At 35.9% G+C, this 25,344-nt stretch overlaps 1 protein-coding gene across 1 annotated transcript in view; it reads right to left on the bottom strand.

Annotated features, from left to right (window-relative positions):
* Positions 1–15,875, bottom strand: part of OGA (O-GlcNAcase) — a 36,292-nt gene extending 20,417 nt beyond the window's left edge. The window contains exons 1-8 of the mRNA XM_015813442.1: positions 15,590–15,875; positions 11,463–11,514; positions 8,202–8,299; positions 6,834–6,964; positions 5,151–5,322; positions 3,428–3,526; positions 2,995–3,279; positions 1,961–2,119 (exon numbers count right to left, since the gene is read on the bottom strand). Coding sequence (XP_015668928.1) covers positions 1,961–2,119; positions 2,995–3,279; positions 3,428–3,526; positions 5,151–5,322; positions 6,834–6,964; positions 8,202–8,299; positions 11,463–11,514; positions 15,590–15,815 — 1,222 coding nt within the window. The 5' untranslated portion in view covers positions 15,816–15,875. The remainder of the gene's footprint in view (positions 1–1,960; positions 2,120–2,994; positions 3,280–3,427; positions 3,527–5,150; positions 5,323–6,833; positions 6,965–8,201; positions 8,300–11,462; positions 11,515–15,589) is intronic.
* Positions 15,876–25,344: the final 9,469 nt, after the last annotated feature.

Below are 25,344 nucleotides of genomic sequence, written 5' to 3' on the forward strand. Positions count from 1 at the left end.
AAAAAATTCTTTGAAAAAAAAAAAAAAAAAAAGAAATACAAAAATGGTGAAGAAATAATGTACTTCTTTTTCAACCTTTTCCTGGCCCTAAAGAAAGCATTTCCCTTCTACTGCAAATAATGGAAGGGAATGTATTTAGACTTCCCCATAGATTACACATGGCAAGAGCTTGTGGGACAGAGTTTTGTAGTATCTTTCCTCGTGCTCTCTTCTGGGGCTTTCACAGATTCCATACCCTGAGTTTAGAAAAAATCAGCCTGGCAAATAAGTAGGACAGGGTAGGAAAATCTGATGTTCTATCCATTTTTGTTGTGACAAAGTCTTTCAGACCTAAGAAATCAGAAAAGTAAGCAACAATGGCACATCTAGATAGAATTCTATGGTTAAGAAATAGCTCCAATTCAAACAGTTCAAATAAAATTCCAAATATTTTGCATGGTTTTATGATAGAAAACAAAAGGAACTCAAAACTTCCTCTCTTTGTCCTTGGACTACAAAGTCAAGTGTTTCTTATGTTTAATTATGCAGAAATCTTACTAAGGAGATATTTTTAAACAAAATATAAACATTTTTAGAATTTCCAGACCAGCAGGGTTAGAAACAATTGAGAGTTTTTATAGCCAGCACCTGCATAAAGAGTTACAGAACTGGGTCTAGCAAAGAAACGGTAATCATTTCAACATTATTCTTCAGTAATATGGTAACAGCACAACTACATTTCTCTGGTTATTTGCTTGAGTATTCTTCTTCATCCATATTCTTACATAGTGCCTATTCTTTGCCCTTTGCTCTATACCAGGCATGTCAAACTGCCAGGCTGCGGGCCGGATGCATCATACTGAAACCGTGCCCACCCCATTGCTGGCAATGGGGAAAAAGTCGTGATATGTCGCGAGTTTGACATATGCCTGCTCTATACAAATGAACTAAAAACACATCATACTGCTTATTTATAGATTTGGCTACCTAACCAAAAAAGAAAACACAACAGAGAACACTAAAGGTTCATTATATTACAACCCATAAAATAATTCTCGGGAATGTTGTTGTATTTAAAATCTCAAACTAGGGTTGGGAACACCAGAGTTCAAGTCCACCCTCACTAGATCTTCCAGTTCAGCCGACCTTAAAGAGTTCTATTATGGGAATAAAATGAAGTTTAGACAAGATCCCTACATATGCCACCTTGAGCTTTTGGAAGAAACATAGGATATAAATATATCAAACAAAAGTACTAGATAAAATGAAGTCTTTTTCTTAGGAATAAAATAGCTTATTTAAATCTCCTTTGCCTCCACATTCCCCTCAACTAAGTCTAGGACATGGCAGCACTGATATAACCTTTTAAATCAAGTCTTCGGATCTCAGTGGCATGAAAAAGTTAAGCTTTGGATATAATTAAGAATACAGAGCACACAAAATACAGAACACCCTATACTGTTTTGAACTCAAAATGTTTTGTAAACTCTAACAAATTATGATAATACATAATTAAATGATACAGTTTTCAATTTGAATCTACATAAAATCCTTGCTTTTCTCTCCATCTCAATATTATGACTGAGTAAAAGACTGTGATAGATGTAGCTTGATAATATTTACTGTGCCTTTTATTTATGTTTTTCCGTCTGGAGAAATAGGCATAATTTTGAGATAAAGAATGAAGTGAACATGTAACTTACTGGATGTCTTTAGCTCATCCACTATATTCCGATCAAACCTTTCTTGAAATGCTCTTGTGAGATAAAATAAGATTGTCATGTACGCTCCATTAAGATTCCCAGTAGGAAAATAGGATATAAATATAATGCAAAATAAGAATTTATCATTTTAAACTAAAATAACAGTGCAGGAATTTTCTTTAGCATTTTGTTTTCCGAGAGCAGGAAATGTTCATTTGAAGAACATTCTTCATTCTATTCAAGCTTAAAACTGAAACAAAACTATAAATCTTTCTTACTGCTATATTGATGGGGTACTGCAAATTCCTGCAGCCATTCTGTTAATGACAACTTCAAAGCCATCTGTGGGCTATAAAGAACATCTGTTTCAATATCTTCATCACTTCCTTCATTTTCTAGTTTAATCTGGATTGATACTGTACTGTCTTCAGTGTCAGCTGCAGAAAACACAGGAAACAGCATACTAAATGGTATAAAAAAGAATCAAAATTGCTGTGTTTGCATTTAAATAGAATTCCTTTAATTGTTAATACCACCCATTATTTTAAGAAGATTCATATAATTCTTCATTGAAGTAACGTAATTTGCAGTTGTTCTAAAGTTTGACCTTTAAAATTATTAAAACTGGCTATGCAAGACAATCCTACTGCAGCCAGATAAAATTTGTTCCAAATTAATAATTCCAGAATACACGGAATTAATTTGGTGTTTTGCATAAAAATCAATCTCTTTAGTAAGAAATCCTAAGAATTAGAAGCCTAAGAATTTTTTAATCTGCACCTTTGTGAAATGAGTGATCTAATAAGAAACAGGTATCTAAACTTTAATCATGTTCACTAATAGCATTTAATCTATTATTTTCTTCCATTTGTTTGTTTTCCTCTTTCATTATTCTTTTTTGTCAACATGCGTGAAAACTTCATTAGTATCAGCTCTGGGGATCCACTGTATTCCAGATGTCAGCTACAATTTCAAGCCAGTAAGTCCAGGTCATGCTACATGTTTAATTTAGCATTATCTGGATGGGTTTTGATTGTTGCATTTCACTCTTTACCATAGCTGTCAATATTTTAAAGATAGCAACCTTTTTAAATATTAACTGGATTGCAAAATTTTCCCTGCCAACCATCAACAATATGTTTTCATATTAGATAATGCATCACATTTCCTAAAGAAAGCCATTTGATTAGAATGTAAATCTTTGTTGTATGCCGTCCAGAATTGCTTTTGGTGAGATGGGCAGCTATATAAATTAGATAGATAAAGTAAACATTACATAAAACAGTGTGCAATATCCAATCAATCAACTCACTCATCACAACATCTTTCCTCACTCCATTCATGTTGGATTTGTACCAAGTTGCAAGAGTGTGAATTGCAACAAAATTAGCTTCAAATTCACAATTTGGATTTGTCAGGACCCCTTTTAAGCGTGGTATGAGTTCTGTTGATCGGCCTTTATATGGCCCAAGAAACAGTCTTTTCTGATCATAGTCATTAGCATGAATGTTGTCCCAGATAACAGGAGCTCTGCGAATTATTTTTGAAACCTCCTCAATAGACTCCACTGAAATATCTTTAGATACCACTTTGGGACCTAAAATGGAAATAGTTGGATTAAAAAATGTGGACATGGTATATTCAAAAGTAATAATATTTAAAAATTGCACTAAAATTTTCATTTAAAAAGGCTAAATTAAGCTGGTGACCCTTGCTCAAATTAAGAGCGAAATACTGATGCTCACCTGTCCATAATACATCAATTGCTGGTAGCAGTTTTTCTCCTACAGTTCGCAAGTAAGGAGACTGAGCAACATTTGGATAACAGAAAGTGCCACAATATTCTGGAAGAGAGAAAACAACATTTTTAAGTTGAAAGCCCAAAACAGGCAAAGAGAACTTTCAGGTACTGATAGATATCCTGCCAAGAGAATTACTGTAGATATTGGAAACCAGATATATGAACTATGTATCTATATCTTAGTATCACCTAAAATTATTGAAGTATTTATAATATACTCAAATTGCAAGATGAGCGGCATGTAGATTCAATAAATAAACAAATAAAAATAATATACAAACAAAATAAGCATCAATATTGTATTTTGAGTGGATTGAGAACCCACTGCAGGAACAGACTAGACTTTCTGGTTATTATTTTAGAGTTCTAAGAGAATGCAGAAGCTTATTCTCAGAATTTTTCAAGTGAAAAAAGTTAGCTTTCAGAGTTAAGAATAAGGATATGCAAAATATTCCATGCACAGAACAGCTAGTTCTGATGGTCCTTGCATATAAGAAACAGGTTCACTTACTCCACATTTTAGGATCTTTCCAGAGTAGATATAAATTTAGGTAATTTATAATTATCTAAATTATAGTTCGATAGTTCTGTCAATTCTGTTCCAGAAAATATGAAAACAATAAATATTTCAATAAAAAATATTTTAAACTTTTAAACTTGCAATAGTTTTTTCTGAATTCTAAAACAACATATGAAGATGTGAAAATATTCCTGGAACATGCGATATCAAGCCTATATCCAATTTTATAATTAGTAGCTGTATTAATTTTGTAACAATAATAAGTGCCACCAATTTAGCATAGCATAGTCAAAGATGTTTTATCATCAGTTGCGCTCTCTGTAACTTTATAGGCTGAAAGGGAATTTCAAAATTAAAAATATGTCACTTTATCTTATCTAGTTTTTTATTAATTTGCTAAAACTGAATGAATTATGCAGTGAAAAAATTCATTCATTCATTCGTTCATTTGACGATCTATATGACCACCCATCCTATGAAACAACTCAACACAACTCTGGGTGGCTCACAAGAATAAAAAAAAAAACATTAAAAAAAATCTGGTATCCAACTAACCATCTCTAATCCAACAAAAAATACAATCCTCAGGTACCAATCTCACCTGATCTGTGGGAAAAGCTTTTTTTTTTTTTTACAGCTTTTCAGAATGCTAAAAGGTGGGGGGCCTATTGGATCTCCGTGGGAAGAGGTTCCATAAGTCAAAGGCTGTTTTGGGAAAGGCATGCTTCCTAGGTCCCAGTAGATTTAAGGGAAGGGATCTTGAACATGTCCATCCTATCTAACCTGATGGGCAGGCAAGAACTCTCATGAAGAGCAGTCCAAGAAATAACATTGCCCTGTGCAATGTAGAGCTTTAACGGTAATAATCAGTACTATATATTGTACCTGAAAAGCAAGTGGGAAGCAGTAGCAGTTCATGCAACAATGTGACATGGGCAAACTGTGGGACATCCAACACTGGGCACACCGCTGCACTCTGGATCAATTGTAACTTCTGGGTGGTCTTCAAGAGCCCATCTGAATAACTATCAGCAAGAAATCATGCAAACTGGTCACAGAGTTCAGGTGGAGCTCTGTTTACTGCACCCTCCTAAAAGGGAGTTAGTTGCCTTTCCTATGGTTCAGAATTTAACTTAGCTTAGCTTACCTGTGGGGCAGAAGAGGAATGTTTCTGGTTCTCCAAGATATTGATAGATTTCATTGGTGATTGAAACCTGAGCATGGGCAAAGGAGCTGAACACTTCTTTATCTGCTGCACACATATTGTGATCAATGTCATCAAACAATAATGCAAAACATTTGCAACCAAACTGGGAAACCTAAAATAAAGACAAAATGCTAAGCACTGAAATTAAGAATTAACAAATCTATTCCAAAGGTAATTTATTTCAGTTTTAGCTCCACAGTTCAGGTTAAAAAAAAACCCCACTCCCTAACCAAAAAGTTTTTTCCTACTTCAATTGCACATAGGTTTACACAGGAAGAATAAAGGAAGAAAAGCAAAGCAGAACAATGAGAATATATACATTATTGTATTTCACCTAATTTCATGCAAAGCACCTAACACTGCAATATGTCACATTATTTCTGCTTAAGCAACCTCTACGTTTCACCAAATACAATATTCATTATGCAACAAAAAAGTGCATGTGCATATAATTGTGCATATAATTGCACAATTGCATGCATGTGCATATAATTGCATTCAAATGTTACTATTTCCTTCATAAATCAAAGAAACGCTTTTAGTAATGATGATACTGGATTTGTGTACATTTACTAAAAATAGTTCATTAACCTCATAAATTATTTTTCAGTTACAGCATGATGTGGAAAACTAATTTGAGTAAGTCACAAAATTCTCCAGATCTAACCACTAAATATTGATGCTGCATTTTTACAAAATCAACTGGACTGAGGTTCACAGTTTCCTTCAGTACCTCATGAATATTTTTTTTTTATTTTTCAAAGAGAATCTTTTGAAATGTATTTATAGAGAAATACTGTCTGAAAATAACACTGTATCTTCACACTCTATGGCACTGTTATGTCACCATATGCATCAAATATTGTATCCTGCTTTTCTTCCTCAATTTTATCTTTATAAAAACTATGAGGTAAGCACATACAAGTAGTTCTTGACTTACGACCAGTCACTTAGCGACTGTTCAAAGTTACAACAGACTCCCCAGGATACTTATGACTCATATTCCAAGTTCCAATGATCAGGGGCCCCTCGGTCACATGACTGTGCTTTAGGCAGTCAGAAACCAGGCAACATTTACAGCCATTTGCAACATCCAGGCCATGTTTTACTTCCAATTTTTTTTAAAACCAGCCCATAGCAAACCATGGATTTGCTTAAGGGCCATGGTGTTCGCTTAACAACCACTACTAAAAGACTGTAAAATCAGGTCGGTTACATGAGTCACCCAATCTACAACTATCAGGAGTTACAACCATGACAGACACGCTCTATTACAATTGTAACTTGTCAACTGTAGTACAAAAATAGTTCTGAAAAACTCATGCACATGGAACAAAATTAGCACTAAATATTGCTTGATAATATTTAATGAGTACATGCAATAAATTTCAAGTCTGTCAGCTATAAAAAATAACTACAATTGTTCTAATTATTTGATTCATGTCAGATTTCCATTGCTGCAACAATAGGTCTAGGCTATAACCAATAACCCATATTACAAGTTAGCACAACAGGGCCCAGTATTTCAAACAATGCTGCCTGTGAATAATTATACTATAATTATACTTTAATTATGATCTCATTAACATTTTAAACAACATAATATACACAAATGGTCAATACCTGATCTAGCTTGCGTTTCAATGTAGATACTTCTTTAGGGTTTGAGAAAGTAATATCAAGTCCAGGGGAAATGGCATAAATAAATTCTATTTCATATTCTTGAGCTGCTGCAATCAGAGTCATGAGCTGTTCTAGAAATAAAAGCCAATTATTTTAACAAGAATTGACCATAAATTAATCTATTTCATAAAATTAAATATATTGGTTTTATTTTTATATATATTAAAAGTGATTAAGGACGTTAATTGGGGTTTATATCATGTTTGTGTACAGTATGCAGAGTCTGGATTGAAAAAGTATATGAAGAATATTGCTAGTTACAAATGGCTGGATTGGTAGATACTGAAACACCTTTGAGATAAGGGAGGTCTATTCTGTTGATAGATTATTTCTGTGTTACATTCAATTAGTTGAACAACTTTCTGATGAAGTTGCTTGGGTGTCTATTGTACTGAAGGAAGTCTTGCAAGTAATTAATTTGTTTTGTAGTTCTGCTGTGTTGCAGTATAACCCACTTAATATGGTTTTAATGCAAGCTTTTTAATGTTCATGTAAATTTAACTATTAAATTTGGCTCATATGGGTAACTTTTCTTTGGACTTTGGTCTCGAAAAGAAAAGATTATTGGCAGTTCTCTCCCTCGCATCCAGGACATAGCATATAAGCACTGCTTGAGCAGGATCCGCAAAATTGTCTGGGACACTACACATCCTCTTCACGACCTGTTTTCCTTGTTACCTTCTGGGAAGAGGCTTCGTGGTAGAACATCCAGATTGTCAGTTTTGTTCCATACACTATTAATCTTGTGAACTCTAAAGCTTCCTCTTTCCACTATGTATTCAAGACGGACAGTGATTAATATTTATAAGTTATTTATATGTAAGAGTGTTAGGTTTATACATATGTTGTATATAGCATGTTTAAATGTGTTATATATGTGTACACTTTTGAGAGCAAGCAACAATAGGTTATCTATCTATCCATCTGTCTAGTATGCCTTGCTTCTGATGAGGAAAATATAGTTTGGTATTTGCTTCTTGTACTAAAACGTTTCTATCAAATGTGTGGTTGTTTAGGTAATTTGGGTTTTCTATCTGCTCTTTTTGGATTATGATATAGGCTGGTTGTATTAACAGAAGGATTAGTTTTTAATTGTTGCATTACTGCTTCTGCTATACATCTTGAAAGGAAGGGGTCTCATTCTGGTCCCCTTGATCTGTTTGTAATTTAATAATTGGTATGTCAATGAGTTTCAGTATTTTGATTTTTCTATATTCCATTAGATTGGGTGTAGAATAATACGGTGATTGCTTCATTAGCTAATTTGAGGTCAACTAAATAACGTTTGAAAATAGAGAGGTTAATTACCAGCTTCCTCTACAGAATACATTTCTCGCCAAAACATACGGTGCTTGTAGTCATCTTTCGGAGCATATAGGTAAGTATTTAGTCCCCATTTCTGAAGTCTATAAGGTTAAAAGATTAAAAAAAAGTGTATAAAGCTGAGAATGCAACTGCTCATCAGCTATGCTAAATTGTACACTACCAGTTGAAATAATATTTATACAATACCATACAATGGATATAAAAGTCTATATACTCTTGTTAATACCAGACTTTTTAGATGTAAAAAAAACCTCCACATCAAGATAAATCACTTCAGAATTTTTTCCACCTTTAATATAACATATAAGCTGAACAATTCAATTGAAAAACAAACTGAATTCTTTTAGTCGGAAAAATAAAACTCTTACAATAACATGGTTGCATCCTTAAACTAATTCTTTGTTAAAGCACCTTTTGATTTTATGACCACATTCAATCTTTTGGGACAGGAGCCTATCAGCATGGCACATCTTGCCTTGGGAATCTTTGCTTACTCTTCATTGGGCAAGCTCTACAAATCTGTCAGATTGCAAGTGCATCTGCTGTGCACAATCCTTTTCAGGTCATCCCATAGATTTTCAATTGCATTCAGGTCCAGGCTCCGACTGGGCCATTCCAAAACGTTGATTTTCTTCTGGTGAAGCCATTTTTCTTGTTGATTTGGAAGTATGCTTTGAGTCATTGTCATGTTAAAAGGTGAAATACCTCTTCATCTTCAGCGTTTTAGCAAAGGTTTGTGCCAAAAATGACTGGTAATTGGAATTGTTCATCGTTCTCTTTATTTTGACTAAAGCCCCAGTTCTGAGGAAAAGCAGCTCCAAACCAGGAGGAAGGTGTATTTTTGGTGATGCACGGTGTTATTTTTGCACCAACATACTTTATGGAATTATGGCCAAAAAGGTCAATCTTGGTCTCATCAGACCACAACATATTTTCCCACATGCTTCTATCAGATTTGATGCAATTTTCTGCAAAATGTAGCCAGGATTGGGTGTTTTTCTTTGTAAAAAAAGGCTTCTATCTTGCAATCCTACCCCACAGCCCAAAATATGAATACAGGAAATTATTGTCACATGAAATACACAACCAGTACTTGCCAGAAATTCCTGCAGCTCTTTTAATGTTGTTGTAGACTTCTTAGCAATCTCTCGGACCAGTTTTCTTTTTCTTTTTTCATCAATTTTGGAGAGACATCCAGTTCTTGGTAATCTTACTATTGTGCCATATCCAATGCTTTGGAAATAGTTCCATACCCTTCTCCTGACAGATACCTTCCATCAATGAGATCCCTTTGATGCTTTGTAAATTCTTTGTAGACCATGGTTTTTGCTATAAGAGGCTACCGAGTAAATGTCAGAAAAATTCTACTAGAACAGCTAAACTATATGGGCTTGATCAGAGTCATTTTAGTTGATGGCAGGTGAGTACTGCTATTTAACATTAATTTGAACATGATTAATTCTGAACATAGCCATATCCCTCCTTATAAGAGGGTGTGCACACTTATGTAGCCACATTATTCTAATTTTTATTTTTATTTTCCCCCCACTAAACAATTTCAGTTTGTTTTACAATTGAATTGTATAGCTTATATATTAAAGATGGAAACAATTCTGAAGTGATTTATCTTGGTTTGATTTTTTTACATCTCAAAAACCTGGCATTTTAATAGGGGTGTATAGACTTTTTATATCCATCAGACCTGCCCAAAATGCTGCTGCTGGCATTTTTTAAAAACTCAACAAATCAACCGCCAATAAACATTGCTGCCACCACCCAGTTTTTCACTATTACTGCTATGAGAGGCACACTATTGAAACCTCCAACTTAACTACAATGTCAGTTCTATTGTTGCTGCTATACTGCTAGCCACCAAATAGCTGATTAGTAACCCAGCTATCTGTGGCTCATGATTGTTTTAATGCATCAATGTGGCCCTTTCCCCTCCATGAGTTGGACCTCCTGCTATAGATTTTTCTCACAATAATGCATTGATGCAAAACATAGGAAAAGTATAAATGTTATAAAAACAATAACAAAAACAATGGTAAGAAAAGGTCAAACAGTTACTAGTTTTCAAAGGTAAAAAATAATTGTTTCTCAAATCTTTTGAGAGCCAGGAGCTGAATAAACATTGTGGAAGCAGATTTCATAATATCATAAGTGCAACAGAAAAAATCATGTTTCTATATCAACAAATATAGAAAAATAGTAAAAAAAAATAGAAAGTTCCAATTAGATTGTTTGATATAATGAAGTCCCAGACTATTCAGTACTTTAAAAACCAACAACCAGCTCTTTGAAATAGGATGAAAATTAGTTTCAAAAGGAACCCTCACTGCTAGAATATGACTAATAGCAGTCAAGGATATGTAGATGATTTATAAATTGGAGCTGAATAAATGCATTCTGCACAATAGAAGTCACTTCAGATTGCTATTACTCATATTTCAGATTACCGTGTCATTCCAATCCGACAGCATTGCCAGGCCCACATACTTAATATTGTAGAGATAACTCTGTTCCTAACAGACATTTCTATAACCAATTTATAATACTGATGCTTACATTATGATCACCTTATATTGGTTAAGCTTGTTATGGTAAAGTTCATGTCTGGAGTTGCCAAAAAGAAGAATCGTAGCTGAATTAAATTCTATTTCAGCAGAATATCCCAAAGGAGGACATTTATTGTGGATAGTGGAAATGAAAAATGTCACATCAGTGAAGGATGGGATATGTAATCCCTTTATTTCTCAGATATCCCTATTCCCATCTTGTAAATTTCATGTTTTTACTGCTGATAATACTCATGATTGGATCATTTATTTGTGGATGGATCTTTATTTAGAATCATGTCCCTAATATCAACAAAAATATCCAAATTTCTCCAAACCACTTGGAGCCAATGTAAGCCAATGGGATGTGAAATACAATCCTGAAGTATAAGGAACAACAGTGCCTTAACTTTATTTTCTGGAACCTGCTTTTTAAAAAAATTAAGGGAAGAAAAATTAAAATCAGTTGTTTGCTTTTAAACCACATATAATGTATTAATCATAAAGTGACATCCATGCAAGTATTTTGGAAAACATGTTGCAAATTAATGAAGACAACAATTACATAATTTTGTAATAACTTACTGTTTATTATTTGGTTCTTTAAATCTATGCTTTAATTGCATTTTGGACAATCAAACAATTACATAGCATAAAACTGCAGAACAAGCATGATGTCATATACCTTCTAAAAAGCTCCTTTCTCTGTTCCATAACCCAAGGTCTTCCATAAAAACCTGTAAGAAATTTTGAAGGTAAAATTTAAGTATTAAAACTAGTTTGAAATAATTAACCTTCACAATAGAAAGCTTTGACCAAATGCGTTTTCATAATATTCATATAAAATAGAATTTATAATCTTCTCTTGCCTACCTAATTTCTGCACCTGTGAGAAACAGTTGAAACAGAAATCCTATGTGAACAGATGTAACAGCAGATGGAGTGTACCACTTTGAAGAACAAGAGTGGAATTTACGAATTCTCCTGGACTGATGGTTCAGATTACAGTAGCAGCTAAGAATTATTTTCCCTTATGATTCTATGCTAAATAAGTATCTTATTTGAAGACGTTTGATCTTAACCTCAGTTACCCATGCATATCTGGCAAGAACATTTTAATATGCTGTATGACTGCAAAGCTTCTCCTAGTTTGATCAAGACCATATAATTGGTTTTTTATTGTGTCATCTGAATTGTTTGCCAAAACAAACCGTTATTTGAAAGACTGCTTCATCCATATTACTTACCAATGGTTTAAGATTCACAACAGTATTCCTTCTTACAAACCCATACTAAAGTACTTAGCATGGGTGACATAAAGATTTTCTCTAGTAATAGCAACCTATTTTAGAAATTTTAGAAACAACTAGAATCTAAAAGATTTCATCATTTCAGTTTTTTTAAAACTTAAATGATTCATTTTTCTTTGGGTATTCTATTACATTGCTGAATTGCTGCTTTTTAGTTTATTAGATTTTTAGCCTCCCTTTATTACCATATAAGTAACTCAAGATGGCATACATAATACTCTTTCCTCCTCCTATTTTCCCCACAACAACTCTATGAGGTGAGTTGGGCTGAGAGTGTATGACTGGCCCATCTGTCATCCAGCTTTTTCGTTAATTTTATCTTGGAAAGGTAAAGGTAGCTTGAAGATGTTTAGTATTTTAAAAAATAAATAATAGCACTCAAAAATTATGGAAAGATTCATTTAAAAAGTAGAAGTCATTCAATTAGTTTTGCCTTAAGCAATTTAGAGCTTTATAAATGAATTGAACTCAAAGGCAACTTTAAATAAGGCTAATTCAAGACTGTCATTATATACCCTGCAAAATGTGTATCAGTCAACAATATAACTGCCATATTTTGCAGTACCTGTACATTAATAATAATAATACTTTTTAAACACTTCAGGGCAGCTTTATATAACAAAAATAAACAATTAAGGTATATGAAGGAATATCCAGCTGCCACTTGATCTTCCAATAGCAGCCTCAGAATCAAGATTATTGCAAAATTGCACATACAGTTAAGGAATACACTAATAATAAGGTTTAATGGTGTAAGAGGCATTGGAGAATTAATCTATAATCTAATCCTCCAACTTTTCCTGGATTTGTCCCAATGTATTTGGATAAAAATAAGCTTTTGAAATAATGTCTATCTGAAAATCGGTTCTAATGCATTGATATTCGTATTAGTTCCCATAGCCACATCTTCTCCCACAGACCTCCATGTGGCTACTCAAAACGCTAGTGAAATTTTTTAACATTGTTACAAGTCTTCATTAACTCTCAGAAATCACCTCTTGTTCTGATCTTGTTTTCATACCAAGTCTTCTAGCACACATCCTTTAAAGATGGAAGCTTCTAGCATTGTGAGGGTCCTCTGAGGTGAAAGTGGAAAAATATCTTCCAAAATCACAGATTATGCTTCTTCAGATACTGTATTTTGTCCTGACTGGATCAATGATTACTTTAACTACTAATCTCAAAAATGTGAATATTAAAAAAAAAATAGGATTGCTATCACCAATCATAAGGTGCTCAATCCAAATAGCTAAAGAGACAACTCCATCTCCCAAAACTGGGAGGAATATCTATTTCTATATACATCAGCTCACCAACAAAACAATGTATGTTTTTATTATTTGCCACCTTTCCTTTCTAATGGCCATTCTGTATTTTTTTCTTCATCCTGTTTATAAAATCATCCCAGCATAATTTACAATAACTGCTACTTATAATACAAAATGTTTATATTAAAATAGATTGAAATATTTAAGTTCCTAAAGTTATAAGCACAAAAATTTCAATAATTGTCAGCATGGAAGCTGTTATGCTCCTCAGGTTGTCAAAATCATCAATCAGTCATTAAGTTTCGTATTCTAAAAAAGGCAGAGGGAAGGATTAAATCTATGCATTGCATTCCAGTTTACCTATACTTTAGCACAGTGGTGGCGAAACTATGGCATGGGTGCCAGAGGCGGCACTCGGAGCCCTCTCTGTGACACATGTGCCATTGCCCCAGCCTTGCCTCCCCCCCATGACCCCCTCCTCTCCAGCAGCCCCCCTGAAGGAGAGTCGCTCCAGAGCGTGGCCCACATGGAGCAGAGCAGCCAAGGACATGGCAGCCAGGCAGCGTAGACAAGACTCTGCCCTCACACCCCATCATGCAGTTGATGCTGCAGAGCGCGGGCAGAGGGTGTGGTCGCCATAGTGCTGCTGGGCTGCCTGGGTGATCTGCTGCGGGCCCTGGAGGCGAGTGGTCCTGTGGGCAGGCGGGGCAGGGGCGGAGCGGGGGCGGGGCCAGTTTTGGGGCACTCAGTCTCTAAAAGGTTTGCCATCACTGCTTTAGCACATGTGCAGTTGAATACACATGTGCAGTTGTAAGCACATATTACAACTTCAATTGTTAATAATGTTTTCAATATACTGGGATTGATGTGATATTTACTGCACATCTGGAAATATTTGCTAATCATCCAAATTCTATTATTCCATTCCTGAAGTTTGCACAAAACAATTAACCTAGATGCATCTTCCTCCATATTAACCATATTACAATAATTAAACAGAAGCTTATTTTTTCATCTTTATGTATCACTGCTTCTCTCTGTTCTGAGACAAATACTTTGCTATAGCGCAAACCAATAAAACAAACGGTAACTGCAGCCAATATGGTTACTATGTGGGTAGAAAGAAAACCAATCCAAGATTTCAATGATATCCTTAGCTATATGTTTTAAGTTCACTCTAGAATAGAAAATGGTACAGTACCTAAGCAAAAATATTTCCTAAACCTGCAGTAGTCTATTTTTGTAGGCAACAGTAAATCTAGTAATTATATAGGCCTTTAATTTTAAAATAACCAATTATGTATTTCCCATATCCAGTGAACGCACCTTGAATTAGTCATTTTAAAAATAAAGTTATTGCTTTCAATGCATAGAAAAAACAAAAACCAAAGATAACAAAATATCAATACAACACATATATATTGCAATTCATAAATAAGAAAATCTCAGTATTTTTAGTAACTGATTAAAACGAACACATCAGCCTTTGCTTAGGAAAAAGTCTGAGAAAATGAGTAGATATTAATTAAAAAATTTATATCAGGCTTCATAAGCGATCATGGATGAGCACAAATCTACCCTATCAAACATGTTTATTAGATGTAGTTAACACTATAGCCCAGGGGTAGTCAACCTTGGCTCTTTTATGACTCGTGGACTTCAACTCCCAGAATTCCTGAGCCAGCACAGCTGGCTCAGGAATTCTGGGAGTTGAAGTCCACGAGTCATAAAAGAGCCAAGGTTGACTACCCCTGCGTATAGCCTAATGGGAACAATCTGCTAAATATTCAGAAAGTTTGCAGCTCAGACAATTAATCTTCAGAGGATGCACCTACCTCTATATTATTTTGTGTTTTCATCCATCTTATCTATAGTGCTGTAACATATTTTTTTTTAAAAAAAGCATACATAAAAAGCCCTTCGCAAACAATTCAATCTGTGGCTCTTCTTTTAAAAGACTTTAATTTCACGCCTGATGGCATGTTAATCATCATCGGGCTTCTGCCAAGCTCACCGAAAGCGACCAATTGAAACTGGGGAGAAAAGGAGCCAAGTTAACCTCCACCGCCGCCAGATTTTACTGGTAGGGCGGAGTCAGGCGCTACACAAAGAGGTAAAGAGTAAGGAAGGCAGGAGGGGGAGCACCGCTTTGTTCAATGGCGGGTCCTCTTTCTCAGCGCTCTTTATCGTGACCCAGCCCCGGGTCCCTCCCGTTTCCGAGATCTCCCCATTACCTTCCACAACGCCGCAGAGGAATCGCCGTGCTCCCGCGCTGCCCACAGCTCCGGAGCCACTCTCGGGAACCTCTTCTGGGCCCGAGGGGTCCGGTCTGGTAGGGGGCGACTCACTTCGGGGTGAGGAAACGGCCGTAGAACTAGGAACGGACGCGTCCTGGGGTTCCCCCCGGGTTTCAGCGACCATCCCAGCCAGATCCACTCCAGGGCTGCCGTCCGCCGCCATCGCCCTTCCCTGCACTCTAACCAGGGTAGGTTGCGCTTGCGCGGAGAAAACCAGCCCCAACCGGTCCAAGCCGGAACCAACCGCTCCGCTCCCTTGATTTCCAACCGGGACCGCGGTTGGTGATCACGTGCAGCTCCACCTCTCTTCCTCCGCGCGCCAGCCAAAAAACACGAACCGCGAACAAGCCACTCAACGCAACACTGGCTTCGGAGAATGAACGGACTATTGTAAGGGTGGGGGGCAGAACTGACAGAGAAACCTTACAGCGCAGGCGTGAGGGGTCTAGCAGACGACTAACTGCGCATGTTTAACAGGGTCAGAGGAACAGGGACGCGCTTGTACGCACGCGCAAAAATGAAGCCTCGCTCAACTGCGCATGTGATAGGCGTTGGCTTCGCAGCAAGGCATTAAAAGCGCATGCGTAGTTACTGGACAAATTCCGGGGGCGGTACGGCGCAAGTGAGAAGGAAAATAAACAAAGTAGCCGCTATTAAAGCGCAAGCGCAGAATTTAAAGCGGGAAAGGGAGCGATCATTTTGTTTAGGCGAATGTTGTCCAAGGGGGTGGAGTCTTGGGCAGGCTGAAAGGTTCAGCGCCTTCCTTCCGCATTATTTTCGTTTGTAAGCGGTTGAGGAGGAGGAGCCGTTTCTTACAGTATTTTGTGTCTGGTTGCTGAGCAACATTATCGGCGCCTAGGGAAAACTATTGCATACCGTCGGCCGTTTAACCTACAAGTTAAAAAATGAAGTAACTCAGCAATACGTATTAGAAATATTATGTTTCACCGGTAAACCAGAAAGCTTTTCGATTGCCGTGTTTTTCAGCTGTAAAAAAAATCCCGTCACAAAGCCTGGAGAGTTATCGGCTGCCAAGCAGCCCTGAGATAGAAAAGCGGCATTAATTTGTTTCGCTTATTCAATAATTTCCCTCTAATTTTCAGCGAAGAAGCTTGTCTCACCACTACAAATGTGTTGCCTAAATATATACTGCTCAAAAAAATAAAGGGAACATTTTACCATGGAACTGAAGGGGTTTGCGTTCCCTTTATTTTTGAGAGCAGTATATTATCTCTTATTCTTGTCCAAGCCGGGAAAAAAGTAAACTTTCCGACTCCAGATCTACTGCTACCGTAGTAACTCAGGATGTTTTTGGCAACTTCGCAATTGCCTTCTGTGATTGTTTTTCTTTTCGACCTCGCTGGCAAGCCGGTAGCCCTGAGTTTCCTTAACACGGGAGAAAGGGCAATGCTGATGAAAACTATAATAGTTTGGGTGGATGAGAAGGAACGAGGAGAGAATCTAGGAGTTCATTAGTAAAATACCAATCTAGCTAATTTAATTCTGTTAATTTGATAATCGTTGGATATGTGTGTGTGCTGGAAAGTATATATGATATGTTCACCAACTTGAGTTATTTATAAAAACAAAGGGGTACAAATAAACAGCTAGAATGGTAAAATACTTAGTACCCCTGATACTGTTTATATCATAGTATTTACATTTGCAGTAATTTTATATAGTTACCAAGGTTCAGTGGAGCAGGGGATACTAATGCTTTGAAATAAAATAAATATTACCTAATGTCAAGTACTGATAATAATAGATTGTAATTGGCAGGAAAAAAATGTTAAAAATAATCATTCCTTGAAAAATTGCTTGGAAGGTTGGTAATCTGAAGGTAATACGCCATTGGCCTAATTTAGAAAGAAATCCCTCAAGATTGGCTGCTGTTTTCTTGCAAATTACAGTATTGCAAATTACAGTATGTTGAGTGTGTAGCTTTGGACTCATGGATCTCCATCTTCCCCGCCTAAATTCAATCCTTTTGTGACTTTTCAAGGTTGAGAATTCAGAACAGGTAAAAAAAATCTGGAGTCTAGTAAGCATCTTTTCCAATTAATACAGTTTATTAAAAGGCATAAACTTTTGTGAGCTGCAGTTTCATCAGCTGCATAGTGCATCCTACATAATTTATGTAAGATTTAAATTTGTAGCTGGAAAAGTTTTTTTTCTTCTAGACTGACACTTATTTTCCAGTTCTGAGAAGAAAATTGAAATAAACTATCTTTTCCTTGATCCCTAGGATTGCAAATAACTCCAGAATATAGATTTATGCATTATAGTTTTGAAAATAGAAGTGACTTATCAATTCTATATCAACATAAGTTTCACCAGCTTGTGAGTTAATAGCATAGCTATTTAGTTTTTGCATTCTTTGATTTTGATGTACAAAACAAGAACTTGCACCTTATTTGTTTTTGGATACTTATTAAAGAATTCTCATACTTTAGTTTCTTTTTTAAGAATTAAAAAAGAACTAAACAATTCAAATTGTTAGTATATGAATGAAATATTACAATATCACAGATTTTTTTCATTCTAGGTTTCTTTGCTGATTATTTGTTACACTTTGTCATTTCTGCAGAGCTGATTAGATCTGTTAGGATGGAAACAAAGCACTTAGCAAGTAAGTAAGTGATGTGAGACAAACCTACTGCTGTATCACAAACATACTGCATTGCCAATCAGGTAAATTCCTAATTTTAACCATTTTGGGTCAACCTTTTTTTCCCCCTGCATGTATCTGCAGCATGGATAAGAAGGCCTAGTTGGCATATTGTCGATTACTTTTGGTAACATGTTTGCAGTGAAGCAGGGAAGGTACATTATTATTTCTATCATTATAAAATAATATATTTACCATTAGTTGTCTTTCCCTTCTAGGTAGATGAATTCCCACCTAAGAAATAAAATGGGTGGCAACCTGGCAACATTTCTATTTTTGCTGACTATCCATTAAACAGGCATGGGGAAAGAATTACAGTAAGATATTTTGTATAAGTCAGTGTGCTTATAAATTCCTAATTTGAGACCCTCATAACTGGCACTTTGAGAAATATACCCCCTCACATACTCCTATACATGAGCAATAGTTGGACAGGGCTTGAGGAACCAGTCTTCAGATTGCCTTGAAGTTGCTTGGATACCTTACATTGAATCAGTCTAACCTACTTCATAATCCTGTAAAAATAAAATGGTTGCAGCATGGAGAATTTAATCATATCATGTATTCTCTGCTGAGTTTCTAGAGGACTGTCAGAGTATAAATGAAAGAAAGAAGGAAAATTCCAATTTGGAAATTGTTTAGAAGCACTTCAAAAGGCAACAGATCATGGTAAGCTTTAGCAATTTGATTAGGTAAAACCCAAGTTAGCAACATATTTCACAAAAATGGGGTGTACTATAAATGCACTTTTAAAGGAAATAAAATGGATCATAGTTTATTAGAGGAAAAGAATCATGGAATCTTGAGCATCTGCATGATTTATGCAGTTGGGATTTAATGCATAAAAAGAAGTAAAATAACAGAATATTGAATTGTATTATGAAATAAAATTTCACAACATTTAATGAGCCCTGGCAAAAGGAAAATAGAAGTTGTGGCTGCATAGTTTCCACGTTTGTTATAGAGATCATATGTATATTTGCATAAGTTTACACAGCATGTTCATCAAGAAAGATGTAGATGCTGTACTGAGATGTTTTGGACCTAAATAATCTTTTTGCAGACAAATTGTGAGACAGTGATTATATCTGTACTGATAATGTCTAAAAGTACAAAATGGAACCGAGTTTCATCAGTCATTAGAAGTGTTCTAATTATGACTGTAATGGCAGTATTACAATACAAAATATAGTTAAAATCTACTGTATTAGAATCTAATTTGGGGAATCAGAAGTTTCACTTGTCAAAAGAATCAGAATCAAATATTAAAACAGCTACTTATTCCCTGCCAAAGGGCAAAGGGAGCTAAGCCTATAAATATAACCAACAGGTATTAAAACATTTTTATATAAAATCTGTAAAATTGATTATAATGCATTGTGCTATACTTTAGAAAGCAGGCTTTAGATGGAATTTTTATTAGAAAATCTCATAACCTTATAGTGAAACAGGGAGATGAACCAATGTAGAAGGGACACAAAAGAGAAAAAGGGAAGAGTAAATATTCCCTTTGAAGGACATAATACCTCAAAACTCATTGTGAAAAGAACATAGCAAAGCAAACAGTAGTAGAAGCTATGGTGTTTGTACATAACCATTAGGTGTGCATTTTATTGTTATATCTGATTGTTATTATACAAAATATATACAGATGAAAATGCAAAGCTGATAGCAGAGCTTCTGCAGTGAAATTAGGCTGCTTGGTCCCACTACTGATTGTAATGACAGACAGGTAGAAGGAAGCAGCTAGTATGTGAGTAAGGAACAGTCAACAGCATCATCAGTCTCAAACTTCCAGAACTGAACACAGCCCCACACATGTGTTTAACATCTACTCAAAGCATACTGTAAAGCATACTGTAATATGGAGACATATTAAATCAATATGTCAGGATGAAAGATAGATTAGAGCAGACTTTTGCATACTAACCCCTCCAGATGTGTTGAGCTATCCTATCATCCGCGTCTACTCTAGTGGACTGCTGATTGGCAGTGATAAGACTTGAACACATCTGGAAGGACCAAATTAGGAAAGAATTGTATAGGTTTCAGAGTCAGTTTATGAACCAAATCAAGTTAATATGATGGGGAAAATAGCAAATGTAATGCCAAATGAGAAGGACACATGACATCATGTTTTATAAAATAATTGGTTCATGTAATCATAATTTCTAAAGCAAACTCTCACTTTACCCATAAACATGCATCTGCAGAAGTGATAGTAAATTCATAAATTGTGCCATCCATAATTGTGAAAACTTACTTTATTGGATATTAGGAAGACAATCTGCATTCACTGAAATTTTATATGTAGCCTAAGACACTATTTTCAAATGTAAAACACCCTTGCACGGAGAATTGCTTCCTCAAACGGGGATAGAAGCCCTTATTTTAATCTGATGGCAAAAGAGCTGTAGAGTTCATTGTGATCAGAAAATGGATGTGGAGTTCCTTATTTGCTCCCAGGATAACTTCCCATAGATCTAAAATTGCATCTGAATTAAGAGAAAAAAGAGGAACGAGTTCACCTGTATGTGCAACAAACTGTGATGATGTCAAAATGATGATAAGGTTCATAATGGTGTCATCACATAACTGTTGCAAATATTTTATTTATTTATTTCATAGATTTATTTAGCCACCCAGCTCACCCATAGCAACTCCAAGTGGCAATTTTGTACACTACTTAAGGTCTAATATCTGACACAAGTAAAGTGTGGCATTTACATTATGACATCACAATGCACATTTCTTCATTTCCCCTCTCTCCTTCTGTAAATGAGATATTGTGGTAAAATGTGGGACAGACTTGCAGGAGGGGTCTTTCCCAAGGAGAAAATCAGTCTGGAATCCTTGCTATGCAGGAAGAAGACCAGAGCGGATCCTCTGTAACCTTTCATAGGGTATATTTAATAGTTACGCAGATTGTGCTTTAGTCGGGCAAGATTCCTGTCTATAGGCCAGCAACAATAAAAGTACGCTGAATAAATCCTGGTGGTGTTCTTGGTTCCAAGGAATCAGTATTACAATTATATCTATGTCCTTGGGAGTGGGAAAATATCGTCTGCTGATAGTGAAGGCAAGACTGTAATGGGTTGGATGATAAATTGGGCTTTATAAGTATTGGCAATCTTACATTCTTTTGAATAAGAAATATATTCTAGTTAGGCAAAATAAAAATAAATTATTTTGATAATAGTACAAGACCGTGGTGGCGAACCTATGGCATGTGTGCCACAGGTGGCATGCAGAGCCCTCTCTATGGGCACTCATGCCGTCGCCCCAGTCCTAGGCCTTCAGCTGTGTTTTATAAAACCTTTTTGCTTTTGGTCTCCGCCGCCATGTGCAAAAAAAAAAAAAAGGTTCAATCAATCAATTTCAACTTCTCGCGGGGAAAAAAAGATCTCGCAAAATTGGAATTGATTGATTGAACTTTTTAGTCCCACCCAGTCTGCCGTTACCACCGCAGCCATGCCCGCCCAATGGGTCATGCCCACCCAATTGGCCACATTCACCTAATGGGCCACGCCCACCCGGCACCCGACGATATATAAGTGGGTTTGGGGTTGCAGTTTTGGCACTCGGTCTCTAAAAGGTTTGCCATCACTGGTATAAGAGAATGATACACAGCAGTCATATCTCTATCCCTTTTGGCTGAGGAATTCCTCTAACACAAATATCAGAGGCTACTCCTCTGATTTTGCCCCACTTATATTTATCAGCACCAATTTAAATATCTTGCCCCCATGATGCATTTCTCCATATTAACTGTGAAACATAAAGTATAGCTTTTCCTCATGCTGTTTGTGTTGAGCTTCCATATCACATGAAGACATTTCTGTCCCTAGCAGTAATGGAAAACTTAAATATGACAGTAATATGCTGTGCGTGTTAAATTGAATGGCCACTATATGGAACCAGCTAATTCTAATGACACCATATACCCATTATAGCACATATCTCTTTAGGCAACTGTTGTGAGAAAAAATTAGAGAATAATAAACAGGTATTAGTAAGGCAATACCAATTGTTTTGGCTGACCTGAGTGGCCATTGGAGATGGTCAGGGAACTGAAGTGATTTTTTTTCTTCTCCCCCACTACTATTTTGGGCCTGAGAATTAAAGAACATCATTTGAATCGACTTTCATCTGAGGTTAGTCCAACAGAAGTATGGAAGGAGATTGCAGAAATGAAATATGGAAACTAGGAAAATACGCTTAAGTAGAATAGTTTTTCTTATATCAAATAAAAGAGAAAATAACAAAATATTAAGAAAATGTTTCTTTGAAAAAAATTAAAACATCTTAATGGGTGATACTAAACTTTCTCCAGAAGCAGACTCCAGTGATCTTAATAATATACGTATGATGGCATAATGCAGGGGTCTTCAAACTTGGCCCTTTTATGACTTGTGGACTTCAACTTCCAGAATTCCTCAGCCAGCGTGCCTGGCTGAGGAATTCTGGGAGTTGAAGTCCACAAGTCATAAAAAAGGGCCAAGTTTGAAGACTCCTGGCATAATAGATTAGCAAAATGTAAAATAATCTCAAGGGGAAGAGCCATATGTGGCTACAGTGCACATGGCAGTCTGTTTGCATAGCTAATAAATCCTGAGCCAGCCAGTTCCATTTCTAGACTCAATCCAATATTTCCTGCACTTCTTTTGGAGTCCTGAAATATTTATTCCTCTTGCAATCCGTACAATAGAAGTCCTTGAAGCTTGCTTTGTGTGACAAGTTACCCTAATACATATTAAGAGCTGGGAGAAAAAAATCTGAAACTGAAAAAGAAACATCTGAAGTTACCACGACTGATTATTAAGAGGAAATACCAGTGCAGACCGCCAGTAAAAAAGAAATGTGGATTAAATTTAATATTTGTATATTAGAACAAACCATTTATTTCAGGGGATGAAAAGATGAAAAATAGCCATCTATTTATTAAATATTAACTGTTGCATACTTCTCAATCTAGTGCCTTTCATTTATTAAGATTGCAACTTCTATAATATGGTTGTGCTGATTGGGAGTTCTTAAAAGCTGCTGTAGTAATAATTCTGCAGGATTTCTTCAGATGCAACACTTTTTTTCAGATGTATAATAGCCCAGTCAATTTGTGGGCATCATTTTGGGGAAAGGCTAGTATATAGTGATAACAATATACTTTGGTATTTTCTTGGTCTGTTATGATTCAGTTTTGCATCTGTTAGAATTTTCATGTTTGCTGCTTGTTTTCTTTTTGAATTTAAATATCAAAGCCTACCTATTTTCCTATTGCCTCTTATCTTGATTCAGTATAATATCTTCATTACTTTATTCCCTCATGCTGGGCATCTTTCCTCTGGTCTATTCAGAATATCCCAAGTGGTCTCATCTCTTGCCATATTACATTTTCCTTTAAATTGACCTTCGTCAATATATTCAGTGTTACGTTTCTTCTCTTTCCTCATATTTTTACTCCATATTGCTTCTCTTCCTTTTTCATGTAGTTTCCATGTTGTACTCCTGAGTTTACACAGCTGTTCTATTATCAGCACCCTTGTATTTATTTTTATTTTTACTTAAACCCTTTAAAAAAGGCTTCACTTTTTTTTCAAAGTGCTTTATAAATAATAAATAATAAAATAGGTTTTATCCACTTGTTCCTCTACTAATGATTTCCCTAGCACATCCCCATTACTACATCCCTGTTGTGCCTATTCAACATGTCTGTTATGTTGCTGTTATGTTCTGTATAGAACCTGGCATGCTCTGAAGTTGTTCGTTGTTTGTAATGCTTTGACAACTGAAGGGCCCATGGGCTGTTTAACAAAATCATAAAAATAACCCTTTGCACGTGCTAAGGGAAAGTTCCTTTACAGAAAAAGGAGATTGTTGGCACAGGAGAGGAACACCCAGGTGTATCTCCCTCTATTTTCCCAATAGATTTTTTTCTATTCCTCTCATGTGGGTTCCCCCTTCCATTCAACACTACTTCTGCTTCTAATCTGTCTATCCATATAATTCAAAGACAAGGCACAATGTTGAATTTTGCCCTAATCCCACGAGTCCAGAGCCCTCACACATGGATATTACCATGGCATTAAGAATATTGCTATCCAAAACTTTTAGCTGATCCCTTTGTTTCTCATTTAAGGATACTGGAGCTCTTGGTACTTCTGTAGAGTATCTAGCTGCAGAAAGTAATTAATAGTAATATCATAACATCATCATCTGGTGACACATCCAGTGAGACTTCATAGAATTTTTTCTTAGAATAGAATAGAGCTGGAAGGGACTTTGGAGGTTTTCTAGTCCAGCCCACTGCTCAAGCAGGAGAACCTATACCATTTCAGACAAGTGACTGTCCAACAGATTTAGATTCCATTCTGACCTAAACATTTCTACTAAGTAAATTTCCCTGTTTCTAGTTCCGTTTGCACCTTATTTACTAAGTCAGGGAGCAGTGAAAATCTTTGACCCAATTATTTGGTTAAGCACTTTTTCTCTGAATAGCAATTTGAACATAATTTGTAACTTATCTCCTGATTTCTAAAAAAAGGTAATAATTCTTTTGCACTTAAGTCTGGAGTGATACAAAGTATCCACACTTTGTGTGTGTGTGTGTGTGTGTGTGTGTGTGTGTGTGTGTGTGTGTGTGTGTGTGTGTGTGCAAAAAAAAAGAACTTTCAGAGCAAAATACCATTCTTCTGCAGTTTTCTCCAGAAAAGCTGAGTTCAGTTGAATGTAACAGCAGAACTGCAAGATATCTTAACACTGAAAAATATTGCCTCCACTTGTTGGAAGCATTAGAATATTACTCCATGTGCTGTGAGAACCTTGGTGCAAATCAGATGGACTCCCTTCCCTGAAGGTAAGAGTGCATTTACAAGAGTTTTTAACAATTGATGCTTACATTGCCATTTGAGGGTGTGAAAGCCCTAATGTGGGATCATGGGGTTGCTGTGATTTTGAGAAGTCTTTAAGGAAAAGCATATAGTGATAGGTCAGTGCAGTTTTTTGAGGGGAGGCAATTCATTTTGCA

The sequence above is a fragment of the Protobothrops mucrosquamatus genome, unplaced genomic scaffold (assembly GCF_001527695.2).
Source record: "Protobothrops mucrosquamatus isolate PMUCROS unplaced genomic scaffold, P.Mucros_1.0 scaffold156, whole genome shotgun sequence".
Taxonomy (NCBI): domain Eukaryota; kingdom Metazoa; phylum Chordata; class Lepidosauria; order Squamata; family Viperidae; genus Protobothrops; species Protobothrops mucrosquamatus.